This window comes from Rousettus aegyptiacus, unplaced genomic scaffold (genome assembly GCF_014176215.1).
Source record: "Rousettus aegyptiacus isolate mRouAeg1 unplaced genomic scaffold, mRouAeg1.p scaffold_m13_p_5, whole genome shotgun sequence".
Lineage (NCBI taxonomy): Eukaryota > Metazoa > Chordata > Mammalia > Chiroptera > Pteropodidae > Rousettus > Rousettus aegyptiacus.
This window is the reverse complement of record NW_023416308.1, coordinates 9,162,303-9,178,673: the sequence shown is the minus strand read 5'-3', so window position 1 is coordinate 9,178,673 and position 16,371 is coordinate 9,162,303. Positions and strand designations below refer to the sequence as shown.

The window sequence follows — 16,371 nt, the reverse complement described above, 5'->3', positions numbered from 1 at the left end:
ACTTTATAGTCTTTAGGGACATAAGACTATAGGTTTGGAAAGAGAGAGGCTTAAGTCCCCACCCCTTAGGGTCTCCAATACACGTTAAATCGGGATCGCTGCTAGAAACTTTAACTCCGGCGGCAAAAAAAATATTCACAAAAGAAGCAGACAAAATAAGTTTTCTTCTAGAAAGCCCCTGGTGAGGGTCTTTCGGGTGCAAGTGCGGCGCACAGCGAACGCGTGCCTCCTCGCCCCCTGAGGGCTAGGAGTCGACCCCTCCAACCCCCACCCCGCCTCCATCAAGGTTTCTAGCGACGCTGGGGGCGCTTTGGGTCTGGCCACCAAGCGCCGAGGAGGGCGGGGGCGTGTGTCCTGTGTGTTCCAATCCGAAGCCTACAGGTGCCGAGTCAGACCTGTAAGTAGGCAGGTTGGGTTGAATCTGGCCCTCTCAGTCGATTTTGAACCAACCCACCTCCCGCAAACAAAACAATAGCCTCGGAGTATCTTTGAATAATGCAGCCGAATTCGATATCAGCCTTATCCAAAACAGCGAGCAAGCCTGCTTCCCTGGCCAAATCGGAACTGGAGCTGAATTCAAGAAAAAGGGAAGGAGAAAACCTTTTCTGGCGCTCCGCGCCTCCGCGGGGGTCCCCTGCGACCCTCCCAAGTGCGGCACCTCCGCGACCAGGCGCCTGGTCGCGCCCGAGCGCGCTGCTCTCCTGGGCTCCCAAACCGCGCGCCCCCTCGCTGCCGGCGCCGCTAGGGTTAAAAGTTACCTCTCGGTTTCTTCTGCCTGCAGCCCCCCCCCCTCCCGGGGCCGGATGATGTAACCCCCCTCCCCAGCCCTCCCCGCCCCCCTCCACCATGTGACACTTTAATTAATAATAGCGCCGTCAGCACAACAAACGCACAACACAAGGAGAAACTTGGTGTCCAGGGGAGGTCCCCGGCGACTGCGGCGCGGCGGAGGCAGGCGCAGAGGCCGGAGGGAGAGGAGGCGAGGGGCGGCCCGAGCGCGGGGAGGGAGCGAGGCGAGCGGTCATGTGCCCGTGCCCCCTGCACCGCGGCCGCGGCCCCCCGGCCGTGTGCGCCTGCAGCGCGGGCCGCCTGGGTCTGCGCTCGTCCGCCGCGCAGCTCACCGCCGCCCGGCTCAAGGCGCTCGGCGACGAGCTGCACCAGCGCACCATGTGGCGGCGCCGCGCGCGGAGCCGAAGGGCGCCGGCGCCCGGCGCGCTCCCCACCTACTGGCCCTGGCTGTGCGCGGCCGCGCAGGTGGCGGCGCTGGCGGCCTGGCTGCTCGGCAGGCGGAACTTGTAGGAAAGCGAGGCTTCTTGGTGGGGCCGGAGCCGAGACCCAGCCGGAGCAAGCAACAGGTACGCGAGCCAGCCAGCGAGCGCCAGGGCGCGGCGGCTGGGGACGGGAGACAGGGGGCTGGCCTGGGAGCGGGAGCGCGGCGAGTTTGGCTTTCTTCCCTTCCCATCTTCTTCTGCCCCCTTCTCTCGCAGGAATCTCCGTGCCCCTCCTACCCAGTCCCCATCTCTCCCTCCAAGGGTCGGGTCCGCTGTTTCCGACCCCTTCTCTCCTTAAGCGCATCTTGCCACTCTCTCCAGCGGGGTAGCTTTGGGAGGACTTCGGATTCCACAAACCCCACGAGCCCCTCAAGTAAACACACAAGTGAAAAAGTATGCTCGCTGTGACAGCGAAGTCACGAGCCACGCCAAATGATTACAATTTGTCGCTGTTTCAAAACAAATCCCGCATCCTCTTCCAAGCCGCCTGGCGGTCCTCAGTCGCCACCGTCTCTATCACCAACACTCCAAACTGCTTTCTTCGTAAGTGTCACATCTCCAGTATCTGTTCTCTATTCCACCGCGTCCCGCGCTCATCTCGCGACTTCCTTCCCCTCCAGGTTTCTGGCTGGCTCTCCCTCTCCCTAAGGCCGGCACACTTTGCAGACTTCCGCCACTCCGCCAACTTCTCCTTCGCTCCTTCTCCGGTGAGGTGTCCCGTTTAAGGACCGTGGCCCACGCTTCGCCAGATGGTTGGAGCTGAGCTGGAGAAGGAGAAGCCACCAAAGTGGACCGGGATCTGAGGCTCTTAGGGAAACTCCATGGGGAAAGCCTTAATGAAAGAGCATTTATTGAGCTCCTTCTGGGTGTTAGGCTCTGTTTCGGGAGGGAAGGTTTGAGAGCTTGCAGAATGCTAGGCACTGAGCCTTGGGGGGGGGGGGGACGAGTATTGCGCGCCTTCTGTTTGGTACCTGTGTGTGAGAGAGAGAGGTGCTGAGCACCTATTGTGGGCTAGGCCCTTGGGTTGGGGAATTATTGAGCACCAGCTGTGCGCCTGGCACTGAGCAAGGCGCTTTGGGCGAGCAAATGTATAAGGAACGTCTGTGAAGATTCTGGAACAGAGAGGATTGCTGCCGAGAATGGGGGTGGAGAGAATCAGGCCGAGTTCACTATAGGAGGGTCCGGGGCCGGAAGATGAAGGTCAAAGGTGAGAAAGCCAGCGACACTGGGATGCCACGGCCCACGGATGCCCCCGAGCTCCGGTCCCGGCTGAGCGCGGTCGTGCGCAGACACCCTGGGAAGCTGGCGCGGCGCCCGCAGGCGAGGCCCGAGCGTCTGCGCCCGCAGGGAGAGGCGGCAGCCGGAGCGTGGGGGGTGGCAGCGCCCAGGGAGCTGCGGGGGTGCGCGGGGTGTGAGTCGGGAGCGCGGGCGACAGATGTCGCGTGGGTCGGCGCAGCCCGGGCGCTGGCGAAGAGAGGTGCGCACTTTGGGGCGCTCCCTTGGCGGCTCCCGGAGGTCCCATTCGCTACTCCCCCTCTGGGAAGAGGGGCTTCCTCGGCCGACAGCGGCCAGGCTGGGGCTCTCAAATCCCAGACGAGGGAGCAGCATTTTGGACCCGGCGCAGGGAGCAGAAAAAGGGAGTCTAGAGAGACGCGAAGCCCAGAGCGTGGAATTGGCAAAAGGAGTAAATTAGGTGGGAGAAGAGGGAAGGAGCAAACAAACGCGCGGAGACGGGGAAGAAAGGAGGAATGTCGGGAGAGCGGGAGAGAAGGACGGCCGGACGAACAAGTCGGAAGGCTGGAGGAAAGTGGGTCAGAAGGAACGACGCGACGCGAGAATGCGGCAGGAATGAGGAGGAGGGCTTAGGACACGGCTTCCTCCGGCCTGGGGGTCCTGGCGAGGTGTGGGAAAGCAATCCCTTCCCAGGACGAGGCGGTGCGGGATGCCGGGCGCCCCGCGCAGGGGGCGGGGAAGGCCCGGCCAGAGCCCGAGCCCCACTGTGTGTGCGCATCGGAGCCGGACGTGCTTCCGGGACCCCAAGGAGGTGACCGGAGACCTCCACGAGGGCGCGCGGGGCGGACCGAGTGCGCTCCTTTGCGTCTGGGGACGGGGGGAGGACCCACGGCCACTCGTGAGGGGGTGGAGAGAAGTTTCGCCGGTGAGGCGCCAGCAGATAATTGTCGCCGTAGAGTTGATTTCCCCTTCCTCACTCCAGAGTTACGTGCTGCGTCCTGACTTCAGGCCACCCCCATCACTCCCCTGCGCTCTCCTCCCGCCCGCGGGCTGTGTCCTGCCCGGGCGTCCCCAGCAGCCACACCCTCCAGGGTTCTCCCGCCTGGGGTGGCCTGACCTCAGGATGCCCCTCACGGCTTTCCTGCAGCGCCGCCCCTCACTCCCTCGGGACACGGGTCGGATGGTGTGCCACCCCGTTCCTGAGCTGCATCCCCGCGTTCGCCGCGCCTGGGGTCCCGGCATCGGTCCCTAACCCACCTCCTGCTACCTGAAGCTCGGGCCTTGGCTTGTGTTTTTTTTTGGCTTAATTGGGTCAACCCATCTTTCTCCAGCCTCCAGTAAGCTAGGAAGCGAAGGGAAATCCATGGGGAGAAAGACAAATTGCTGAGTTCGGTGTGTGGTCCCCTCTTCACTTTTCCTACCCTGGAGGAGAAATGGGAATGCTTACAGGGTACCTTAGGCTTTGGGGTACCTGAGACAGCCATATAGGGCAGACAGGCCTCCTCTTAGGCATTAAGGGTGAGCTTAGATGTGTGCAGGGCAGCAGTTGCAACAATCTTGTTTTGAGCCTCTGCTGAAAAGCCAGCGATACTTTTTCAGAAGTCATCATCAACAAACAAACAAACAAACAAACAAACAAACCCTGAGGCTCAGTTTTCCCAGCGGTAAAATGGGGACAATAATGGTACTTAATGTATAGATGTTGTCAACAGGGTAAAATAAATTCATACGCAGAAAGCTTTAGAACAGTGTCTGGCGTGTAAGACGTGGATATACATGTGAACTATCGTGATTGTGATTGTGCATTTAACACTATTTTGCCATTGTCAACCATTCCTACTTGCCCTTGTGGATAATAAAGGCTAGGTGGGCCAGGATAGTGCAACAGTTAAGAACATGGGTTTAGGGATCAGATGGAAATGGATTTAAGGCCCAGCCCTGGCTAAGAGACATAACCTCTCTGAGCCTTTATCTGTAAACTGGAGCTGTCCTTCTTCCAGGGCTGTTGGGAGGATGACAGGTGACCATCCATTTAAAGTGCCCAGTGCAGTGCCTAGCACTTAAGCCACTCAACGGAGGATGTCATGAAATGGTTAATGCCGTTCTCATTGTGTCAAAGGGGAAACCGAGGCAGAGAGCATCCACCTGAGTCATCCGGAAGGATCAGTGGCCAAGTCGGAAATGGAATTAGAGTTTCTGCCTTTGAGGGCCTGTATCAGGAAGCCCCCCCAGATGACTTGGGGGGTGGGGTGCAGGGGATGAGAAGAAACCAGCCAGCAAGTAGAGGGGGCAGTGAGCCTTGAATTCCCAGAGAGATTCCTTTCCTGAGAGGCCAGGAGGAGGATGAGTGTGATTTAACCAGTCACTGCTCTAAGATACTGGAGCGAGAGAACAAAAGATGTTTTATGGCGAGTGCCGGCTGGCGGGGGCGTGGAGGGAGGGAGAAGTGTGCCTTGGAAGGGGGCGGGGTGGGAGAGAATGAAGCAGAGGAATCTGCCTGGGAGAAGAGGCCAGGGGTGGGCAGAATCTTGCTTTGGGATTAAGGAGAAGGGGAGAAAGGGGGACTCAGCAGGCCCAAGAGGCTGTGACATGGTCAGGGGCAAGGAAGATAATGGGCCAGCAGGAGCCTGCTTTAATGAAATAATGGCTGCCTGGCCCGCCAGCCAGACATGCTAACTGGTTCTTGGCAGGTACTTTGGAGATTAAGTGGTTAAACCTGGAGGCACATCCCTCAGGCCTCCCTCCCAGCCCCTGCACCCTGCCAGCATCACTTTTTGGAGCTCGAAAGCCTAGACAGAGGGGAGGGAGAGGGCTGACTGGGAAGGAGACAGCTGTTGGGGAGGAACCCCGGGGAAGGGGCCAGATGTGCAGCCTTCCTGCCACATGGTCCCTGTCTGGAGTCACCCGCTTGCCTAGTGAGAGGCCAGGGCACGAGGAGTGACTGAGACATGGATGTAAGAACAGCCACACCTGCGGAAAATTAAACACACCCCCACATGCCGCCTGGGTGGATTTGGCAATTGCACCTCTGGTTTTAGAAAAGTTAGCTTTTCAGACCTATATTGGGGGTCGGGAGGAGTGGAGTGGGGGTTTCTGTCCCCACTCTGGTCATCATCATCTATGACAGGATTGCCCCACAGTGTCCCTAACCCCTGGCAATTTGCTTGTCACATAGCAAGTGTACAAAAACTATGTAATGAGTACCTTAATTAATCAAAAACTATGCAAGGCAGGTCTTATTCTTTCCCAAATTCAGTTTCTTTTGCTTATTGACCTAGCAATTACTGAGTGCCTACTGTGCGCAAGGCACTGAAGAGAAAAGACAAGGATGCCCCTGTTCTCATGAAGCCTGCGTTTTTGTGGGAAGAGACAATCGACTAAGTCGATAAAGATTGTTTGGTTACTATTTGGTAACCAAAAACTTAGTAGCTTTGCACAACTACTTGATTATGCTCATACATTCTGTGGGATAGGAATTCAGACAGGTATAGTCAGGGTGGCTTGTCTCTGCCCCAGGCTGGCTGGGGGCTGGAATCATGGTAGGGGAATCTTCATTTACAGATCTGGCTATTGACGCTGGGTGCCAGCCAGGACTGCCAATCAGAGCATCTACACTGAGCCTCCTCTTGTGGCCTGGACTTCCCCACAGCATGGCGGCCTCGTGGTTGCTGGATTCTGACACGGTGACTCAGCTCCAAAAGCAAATGTCTGGGGAAGCAGGTCGGGGGCAGGTGGAAACTACTTGGCCTTTTCTGACGCAGCTGAAGAAGTAACTTTGGTGAGAAGCAAGTTGCAAGACTGCCCAGATTGAAGGAGCGTATAATAAGACGCTAGCCAAAAGGGATTGGCAAGGTTCTAGAATATCATGTGTGCAGGAGATATAGTTGTGGCCATCTCTGGATTGTGTGGTCTTACACAGATAATTTCAGAAGGTGCCGAGGGCTCTGAAGGTAATACACAAAGATAATGTGATAGAGAGAGCTTGGGTGATCCCCTACCTACACTCGTTAGGGATGGCCTCTTCGAGGAGGAACCAGAGGACTAGTGACTTGAATGACAAGAAGGAGCCAGCCATGTTAAGACCTACGAGAAAGGTATTCTGGGAAGAGACTAGCACATCCAGTGGCCTGGAGGTGAGACCTTGCACGGTGCGTTTGAGGAAGAGAAAAACGAGCAGTGTGGCTAATGCCATACGAACCTGGAGGAGAAGACGTTAGAGAGGTAGGCAGGGGCTAGATCAGGCCGTGGGAGGGAGGCTGAGTTTTGTTCCAAGTGCAATGGGAAGAAGAAGCTGGGGTGGGGGAAACCAAGCTCGGAGAGGCTTTTGTAAGTGATGCCAACAGCGCACGAAGAAACTCTTTACAAGAGGAGAATTAGATGTGATACAGTAAAGGTAGCTACAACATTCCATCATCACGTACTTGCACACATGAATTGAGCGCCAGCTCAGAGCTAGGCACTAGGATTCAGGGATGCAGAGATGAACCAGTTCCAGCCCCTGGCTTCATTGTTCCTGGACTTAAGGAACAGGAGCCCCTGGCTTTGACCCCCACTCTGGCTTCTCAGCAGAAGTGAACTCGTTCGCCTCCCACCAGAGGTCCTGGTCCCTGTACCCGCGCACTGATGCCCAACCCTCGGTGCCCTCAGAATGCTGTGGATACTGGCCGCATTTCCAGTGCATAAGAAATTTCGCCTTTCATCTCAGTCTTGTCTTCTCTCTCTCCTTCCTGCCCTAAACTGGTGCACCTACTATCGGGTGAGAGATCTCCGTTTTAGCCCACTTTGGTGAGATGCATCCTTTCATTGATGCTGGGTACCCAGGAAAAGAGAAAGCCGCGTTACTCTCCTGTGGAGAGAAAACTGGCTGCCCCATGGAGTGTCGCCATAACTGAACCTTCGCTCCACAGGCCATAGACTTGGGAAAGATGGAATCGAGTCTACTTTGGGAAACCTTATGTAATATTCCCTTTAAAAAAAAAAAAGCATTTCTTGATTTCAAAAAGATATTGCAAATTCATCATCAAATATCTGGAAAACGCTGAGTAAAAGAACATTTTAGTCATTGTTTTTATCTCACTACCCATTGTGAACATTTTGATAGATTTCTTTCCATTCTAAAAATGCATCGATAGGTTCTTTAACAGATAGAATCACTTAAAGGTACGTTCTGACTTTTCGATGTTCTCACAGACATTTCTCCGCGCCTTATAATGTTTTCTCCGACACACTTCTTAGGGGCTGCTTAGTATTTCATTATTCGGGGCTGTTCCATCATTTACCCTCCCAGTCCACCCCCGTTAGACATTTTGGTTGTTTCCAATGGGATAGATAAACAGCATCCTCACGTATAATTCTTTGGGCACGTCATAGATGATTTCCTTAAGAATGCCCGCAAGTGGAACTTTGGTATCAAAGGTATGTAAACATCCTTTAGTCACGAAGGTCGTCTAAAGTACACAAAATCTTGGGCTGAAAGTCCAGAAGGGCTTTCTCGACAACCACTGTCATTCATTTCCATTTCTCACTCATGTCACTGGCCCCTGTATGTAATGTGGTTATCGGCTTGGCTCTTGAGTTGGTTGGCTGTGCCTTTAGTCCCTCAGCTAAATCGTGTTGTCTTTTTGTGGCAGCACCTCTAGCCATCGTGTTGTCTCTTTATGGACAGCACCTCTAGCCATTGTTGGAATGCAGACGATTCCTTACATGCCCTGTCCCAACTCCAGGGAAAGGCTTCAAGTCACAGCAATGTCACTACGGGTTTGGAGGGCTTCCCCGCCTGCCCGGCTGTACCTATCATGGCTGTCCCATGTTCATCTGATATTCTTGGATCTAGCACATGGTACTTAATAAATATTATAAGATGCTAACATGCTGATGATGGGGGAAACTTAGACAAAGTGGCTCTTTAAGAGGTGGTCTTCAGAGAGTCGGAATGTGTCAGGGGCAGTGGGAGGTACCCTTTGCAGAGACAGCCCAAATGTAAAATGTTTTAGCCTGTTGGCACATCCTGGGGCCTAATTCTTGATTTGGAAAACATAACTACTGGTAGCTGTTTATCTTATTCACCCAGATTTTATGCTGAGGCAGGGCAGCTGGGTGGGAAAATGACATGAACTTTGGAAGCCAGGCTGACTTTTGGACAGGTCCCAATCTGCCATTTCTCAGTTGTGTGACCTTAGGTCTGTCCTTTTACTTCCTGAGCAGTCTGAGGCACATCACTGGTGTTCAGAAAATAGTAAAGGATAGTTTTGTTCTTATTTGGTGTGAAGTTCGGTCCATGGGCCCATATTCATAGCATGATGGGAACTCACAGGGGACTTGGCTGAGCCTTTTGCATAAGGCAGTTGCTAATTCCGTTTGCACCACTCTGTGGCTTGCCACTGAACCAGGGCTAGGAGAACCTCCAGGACGGGACTTTGCAACCTGGGTGACACACCTTCCAGGTTCCATCAGGGTACCAATCATGTCTAATTTGCCCATCACTGCATCCCGGCATTTGGCATGAGAACCGGCACAGAGCAGACATTCCCTACCTACTGAGTGAATGGATGGATGGATGAATTTGGGGAGGCCTCGGGGAATCTGGGAACCCCCCATAAATAACACATACAATTGCCTGATTTCATACTCCTCTGTGTTTCCCCACTTGAGAGAGAAACCGTGGCTTTGACCCAATTCTCAGAAGACATGACCGAAAAGGTCACCATTCTCGAAACACAACCAGAGCTACACATGGCTCTAGAGACCACCTAACCCAACTCCCCGCCCCTTCAGATGGGGAAACCGAGGCATGGAGCTCGCTGCCGAGGAGTGAGACGGGGTGGGCTTACATGCCTGCGGACTCTCAGCGTGTCTGAGTGTGTAGGCAAGGGTTGCAAACTGGTGGTCTCCCCTTTGAATTTGGTCTGCAGTTGAATTTTGTTCACCTTGCATGTTTTTTTTCCCTTCAACAGTTAAAAATCAGGCACTTTCATAGCACTGACTCTAAAGTATTTCCAGTTTTTCTCAGGAAAGTGGACATATCGGACAACACCGAGTCTGTGTTTCCAGCAAAGGGCCGGAGATGAGTGTCCTGTTTAGATGGAATGGAAACTCTCCAGTTCCCCCGGCTCCTCCTGGGTGCATTTCACTGGGCCCCACACGTTTAAATTTACGACCCCTGAATTAGGGGACCGCCCTGCCAGACATCCCTTCATGCGTGCCCACAACTGCGACGTACCCCATTCTAAGTAAAGGAGATCATATTGTTCTTGCTGTTTTACAACCCGCTAAAAACAGGGTGCTCCCCGTGGCAACAAGGAAAGGTTCTCATCATCCTTTTTAATGCCTGCATGGTGTCCCAGTGTTAGATGGACCAAGATTCACTGATTTGGTCCTCTCCCCAGGGTCGTTTATACTGTTTCCCATTTTCTGATAGTGTGAACAAGGCGTAGTGAACATTTTTGTTTGGACAACTTTGCAAAAGAGCGAATTTCCTAAAAGTGGAATTGTTGCGTTAAAGAATTGGCATGTTATGACATGTGAGAAATGTGGCAAGATTACTTTAAGAGGGGTCTGCGCGTTTGATTTGGTGTCAATTCTGTGCCAAGCGACTGCCCCCCATCTCTCAGTGCTTACCTTTCTGGAAGTCAAGTTAGTTTGGCCTTCGAGGCCCACCTCCCATAACTTCGCAGTAGGTAGGAGGTGGGAGTCTGGTCTCTCTTTCCATAGACCTTACATAATCAATAACTATTCACAGGTGGCATCGATAACTATTCACTGATAGCACTGATAACTCCTCCCTGGTAGCACTGAGAAGTACTCACTGATAACCATTGTGCAGCAGAGGGCTAGGCAGAGGGGAGCAAACGCTTTTGCCAGGAGCTGACAGCTGGCCACTCCCTTTCTCACATGGCCACACCCAGCCTTCTGCTCCTCCGGTCCCCTCACCAGTCTTCTCAGATCCAGCTTCCTAACGGGGCAGCGGGGGCTTCAGGGACGTAAGTTTAAGCAGTGACACAAAGCAGAGCAATCTCCTTCCCTTTAGGAAGACTGTATGCAGCGCTTTGCCTCATGAGTCCTGAGAACTAGGACCAACCTCTATACCATCTGAACTCTCCCTGGGCAGAATCAACCCCCTGAATCCGAAGATGGAAGAGTGGGGAAGCTGTCACCAGTATTCACACGCTCACTTACTCACCGAACATGTTGAGTTGAGCACCTACTACGCGCAGGCATCGTGCTGGGCTCTAGGGGGCACAGTGATTGGACAGACGCGGTATCCATAAATGCACAGAATAGATTCCGGGAGGCTTAGGGGTGGAGCGAAGGCAGCTTTCCTTTTATTTCTATATCCTTCTCTCTTGTTTGGATTTGTAACGTATCACTTGTGGAAGGAGTAGGAACAAAGAAAGTATTATTATTATTTTTTGATAAAAAACTAAAGCCTCAAGAGTCCTAATTCTTCTCAGATGCAGCAGCGGGTCTCACAGAGCTCAGCTTTCCGCTGTCAGCACCCAAGACCGCAGCCCAGGGAGGCAGGCCCTGCACCCTTCGCTTCTCCCCCCTCTGCCCGCCTGCCCCCTTCACGTCGTCGTGGTGAAAAGTGGAAATAGGGACTTTTTAAAAAGGCGTTTCGTGAGATCGCTTCAGTTGGGAACTTTGGTTGTGAGTCAGCATTCGAGAAAGTTCTTTATAAGCCAAGTTTGAGGGAAAACACCGCAGGGTTTGGGGATGGGGGTGGGGGTGGACTTAATGTTTTTAAAATAGTTTCGAATTGTACAATTGCTCCTTGCAAAAAAAAAAATACATAACATAAACAATATCGAAGTAAGTATAGAACGTAAGCACCGCAGGCACCCTTTTCCTCCTGTCCCCAAAGTGACTCCCCTGGAGTAACTTACAATCTGCAGTGTATGAAACAGTAACAATAATAATAACGACTAAGGCAGACCCTACTATGTGCCGGACTTCCAAGCGTCTCACCTGTGTGAATACTGTTAGCCCTACGTCAACGCCGTGAGGTTTTCATTACTCTCTCCCCTTTTCCATAAAAGGAAACCGAGGCCCAGAGAGATTCAATAATTGGCCAAAAGTTACACAGCTTTTATAGGTCTGAATCAAGATTCCAACTCAGACGTCAGGCTCCAAAGTCGATGCTCTTTACTGTTATACTATTTGGCTTTTCTGCTGCACCTGTTTATATGGAACTACACACACACACACACACACACACACACACACACACACACACACACACATATCCGCTAATGGAAAAATGATCTGGGGCTGTGCTATTGGGCCATTTGCTCTTTTCCATTAAGAATCATGGCCATCTTTTTGTCTCAGCATATTGAGATCTACTTCTTTCTAATACAAATGTGGCTTAATCTGTTAATCCCGTCTCCTATTGATGGATGGATACGTGGTTTATCAATGGATGGACACATGGTTTGTTTCCAAATTGCTACTATTACAAATAAAGGTGAGGGGAACATCCTCTCGTTCACATTTGAGCACATTTATGTGACGGCTTCTGTGGGCTAGATCCCTAGCTTAGAGCGTCCACTGTTAAGGTCCCTCAAAAGCGTATGGACAGAACCACTTTCTGCTGTGGGACTTGGCACGGGGAATAGTGTAACAATGTGTTTCTGATGTTCATGTTTCACTATGGACACCACCCTGTAACCAACACATAAATGGACATGGGAATTCATCCGTTTAATAGCCCTGGGAAACCCTTAGAGTCATAGGCTCAGTGATCTACAGGCAGGCCAAGTGAAAAGTCAGTTGCTGGTCCTATCTAGTTTTGTAAGAAAATGCCATTCCTTTTTGTGGATGCAGTTGATTACAGCTTTTAAAATGCTGTCCCTCTCACTGCTCCTGGTGGTATTATCATTTTCCCTTTGTCTTCTGCATTCGGCTCACATATGGGTACAACTTTAAGGTTCGAAGGCACTGACTCAGATCCTCGTGACTGTCAGCCGATGTAGATGGCGGGGTCTAGTGTCACTAACATAGATGACGGGACCTGTGTTTGTGATTCACCTCTCTCGTGCGGTAAGAGGCAGAGAGCACCCCCAAACGGTAATCAGGGAAGATTCAGTAGAGGTTTGATGACAAAGTGTGAACAGGGTTTAGGAAACCAATGAGGGACAATACAGTACTATGGGGCGGACGACACCCCTAACCTGAAGGGGTGGAATAGGACCTGGAGCCCGGAGAAAGGCAGGGAGCTGAACCATCTCCAGCAGGCACCGTGGTCAAGCTGTGGCCCTCATCTTGCTGTCCCATTACCGCCTTCTGTCAACTAGACCGGGCAGAAAGCCAGAGGCCCAGGGACCTGTTGGTCCAACTAGTTCATACAGGTCGATACCCTGGGCTTTTTCCAGTTTGGAGGAAGTACAGTGATCTTGCTCCCACTTTCTCTCCCGTCTCACTCGGTTTGCATGACTCACACGGCAGTTCTTACACCACCGAAGTCAGAGGTGATACCATCTGCTTTCATCTCCTCTGCAAACTCACAGCCCCTGCTAACCCTCCAACCTCACCTGTGCCCAGGCCCCGTCGCCCGATCTTTTTGCCGGGGTCTCATCGAGCTCCCGTGGGGTCCTGGCCTTGGCGTGGTCTCTCGTTCCTCTGTGCCGTTCCTCATCCTGTTTCTTCTCCCTTTACCCCGTCTTGTCTTCCTTCCTCTCTCTTCTCATCCTCTTTTTTCGGATATCCTACCATGAAATCCACCCTTTTAATGTATACAAGTCAACGGTTTTTATTATATCCTCACAGAGTTGTACATCCATCCCCACGATCAATTGTAGAGCATTTTTGTTTCCCCAGAAGATGCCCTGTACCCCTTATCAGCCACTCCCCAATTCTTCCCAATCCCCCCAGCCCTGGGCAAACGCTAATCTTTGTATCTCTAAAGATTTGTCTCTTATGGACATTTCCTTTACATGGAATCATATGACATTTGTCCTTTTCACCTCGGGCTTCTTTTAGCATCATTGTATTTATCCATTCATCAGAGGATGGCCATTGAGGTTGTTTCTACCCTGGCTGCTGTCATCAATGCTCCTATGAACCTTTACCTTTGCGTACCCCTTTTTTGTGTGGATGTTCATTTTCGATTCTCCTGAGTATGTGCTTTGCCTCTGCCCCGCGGGTGCCCCATCTCATCCCGGCTGACCCCTGACACCCTTCAGGACGCAGCAGGGCTCTGCTTCTTCCCTTCAGGAGCTTCTCCGACTCCCCCTCTTGCTCGCCGTCTCCCTCCCTTTCCCCTGAGCTCCTGTAGCCCGTGTTTACCCAGGTTGCATGCTCTTCGCATGACGCTGTTATTATCAGTGACTTCCCATGTTCCCCTGTTGGCCTCTGAGCCCCTCACGGACAAGAACTATGTCACCGGGTCTGTAACGCTTAGTGTGGTGCTTGGCATATTTGACAAAGAATGAATGAATGAATGAATCAGTGAGTGAGTGAGTGAGTGAATGAATGAGAGCAGAGACTGCCCTACGACTCTGCCTTGAACATAGATCTATGAAATGAATAGATGGAGACCCTGTTTCTCATTTGGAGGAGCAAAAATGTGGCCCAGCAATGTAGTCTCTTTTTTTTAATCATAGAAGGTGCCTATATAAACATCTAAGTCTGAAAACAGAGAGAGGAGTGCGTGTGCGCTCAGACCTTTGCTTAGGAAAGGCTGCTGTGTGGACTGAGCTTCGGGGGGACACTACGACTCGCTTTTGGGGGGAACCTTTCCTCCCAAATCAGAGCTGAGCATCTAGCAGCTCTCCCCCATCCCCCTCCACCTCCCGACACACAGGCTGGCTGTGCAGAAGCCCAAGGCGCTGACGTCATCCCCACCGGCTGTCTGCACGTGCCTACTGACCGAAATACAAATCTTTATTTCTGCAGGTTGGTGAAAACCCTGTGTCCTTGGAGAAAGCTGCTTCCCGTTTTCCTGAGGGGGAGCCCAGAGCTTGAAAGGCCACGGTTGGCGCTTCGAGAAGGAAGTGGAGAAAGAAAAAAAAAAAAAAAAAGACGGCGCCTGGGGCACTAGAAACATTGCAGAATGGGACCGGGGAAGCTCTTTGGAGATCCAGCTGCAGGAACAGACACCCCAATGCTATTTACATACAGCTCTCTCTATATATACAAAAGAAAATACGAATATTACTCCTCAGTGCATGCCTGTTGAGGACGTGGTCCCCTCCCTTCTCTGCACCTGCCGATGTGAACTTTGATACTCTTCCATGTGTGGGGCACCGGAAGAGAGATGATCCCCTACCCGCGTACCGAGAAAATCTGCAAAGACTGGTGGGAAATAGCCTCAGAGTCAACCAGCCACCGGGGGTGCGGGAGGGACGCTGGCCGGGGCAGAGGTGACGCTTGCGGCAACGTAGAAAGACAAAGTGAGGAGGACTCGAGGCCAGTTCGTAGGGGGCAGGCTGGGATACCCCCACTTCCAAGCCTGGACAAGTCCTGGCCTCTCTCTCTGTACTCATCTAGGTAGACAGCTGGTCCCACTGTCCCATCGCGACGAATGGGATGTTTTTTTTTTTTGTTTTTTGTTTTTTGTTTTTCCTGCCGATCTGGTGTGTCTGGTGCTCCACTTACATTTTGCTGGTGCTAAGCGTGTTCTTGCCGGTGCTGCCGTGGTATTCCGTTGCCAGACCTGCGAGGCCAGGGGACGAGAGAGATATCTATTTTCCTTTTTATAGATTCTCTTTTTAAAGGGAGGAGGGGGAAGTGCCACTTGAGAGTCTCTTCTCTTTCTCTGTGTGGAAACTGAGTATCCGAGTATCCGGAGGCATTTGGGAGAAAAACCTGGGGTCCGGGAGGGAGGAAGGGAGGGGTTGGCATTCGTGGCATGCTGGTTACAAAGCGGAAAGCTGACCTCATATGTGACTTGTTTGCTGCCTCCTCCAGCCCCAAAAAAAGCATCCTGGGAGTTCAGCCCACGGCCTCCCCCACTCCCTAAGGGGATTTCAGGGCTTAGGTTTTACAGATTACAGAGCCAAGAAATGGCTATGTTCTGGTCAAGGGTAATTTATAAGCAAGGGACGTTGGGGGAGGGAGCGGGTCATTTAAATGAAATGCACCAGCATCTCACTGACTGACGGAGGGTCTGATCCCTACTCACCCCAGGATAAGCTCCTATTTTCAGAAGTTTCTAGAAGGGCTAAAAAAAGATGTGTGCTGTCTGAGACTTGGCTGCAAAGACTCTTCAGGGAACCATGATTATATATTTTTTGCTCTCATTTTAAAAAGTCCAACACAAACAGGTATTATTCCTCTGTGCGGGGTATCGCGCACACTGCCGTTTTCAAAGCTGAGACGGTGAGGTGCAAGGCTGCAGGTTCGGTCATTCTACAAGGCTGGATTTGCAGGTCACCATCCTGTACCTATAGGCGGGGGTCCACTGGGCTGGTTAGCAGACACCTTTCCAGTGCTAAGAAGTCAGCAGAGGGATCAGCCGTGATGGCTGACATGGGCCTGAAGGGGAATAATCCCCCGAAGGCTTTGCTGAAAATTTCCAGGCCCTTTAGAATGCAGGATCCCTTGGTGCAGTTGCAAGCTGGGAGCTGTCTTCCAAAAAAAAAAATTCATGCCTGATGTTTTCCTAAACAGCCCTTTAAAGAAAAATGCAACCCAAACTGCTAAAGGGGAGCACAGGTCCCCCCAACCACCTTCCCCGGATCTCCCCGCCCCCCCCTCAAGACAGCTTGGAACTTAGGAAAGCGAAAAGGAAAGCTTGTTTATGAAGACCTTGTTTTTATTTCATGGAGCCCTCCCCACAGTTATGTTCACAGGGCACGGGTGTGTAGGCACGGTGTGCAGAGAGCGGCAGGAGACATCCCCACCAAGCCACGAACTTAGAGAAGGCAAA

General features: G+C 52.2%; 1 protein-coding gene across 1 annotated transcript; it reads left to right on the top strand.

Annotated features, from left to right (window-relative positions):
* The first annotated feature begins 1,023 nt into the window (after positions 1–1,023).
* On the top strand, positions 1,024–16,086 carry HRK (harakiri, BCL2 interacting protein). Its single transcript, XM_016149487.2, has 2 exons — positions 1,024–1,355; positions 14,397–16,086. Exon 1 carries the CDS (start codon positions 1,024–1,026, stop codon positions 1,297–1,299), a length of 276 nt encoding a protein of 91 aa, XP_016004973.1. The 3' UTR covers positions 1,300–1,355; positions 14,397–16,086.
* The last annotated feature ends 285 nt before the right edge of the window (positions 16,087–16,371 follow it).

Bases quoted from the DNA above. Each gene is read 5' to 3' on its own strand.
- HRK (XM_016149487.2), top strand. From the start codon at position 1,024: ATGTGCCCGTGCCCCCTGCACCGCGGCCGCGGCCCCCCGGCCGTGTGC.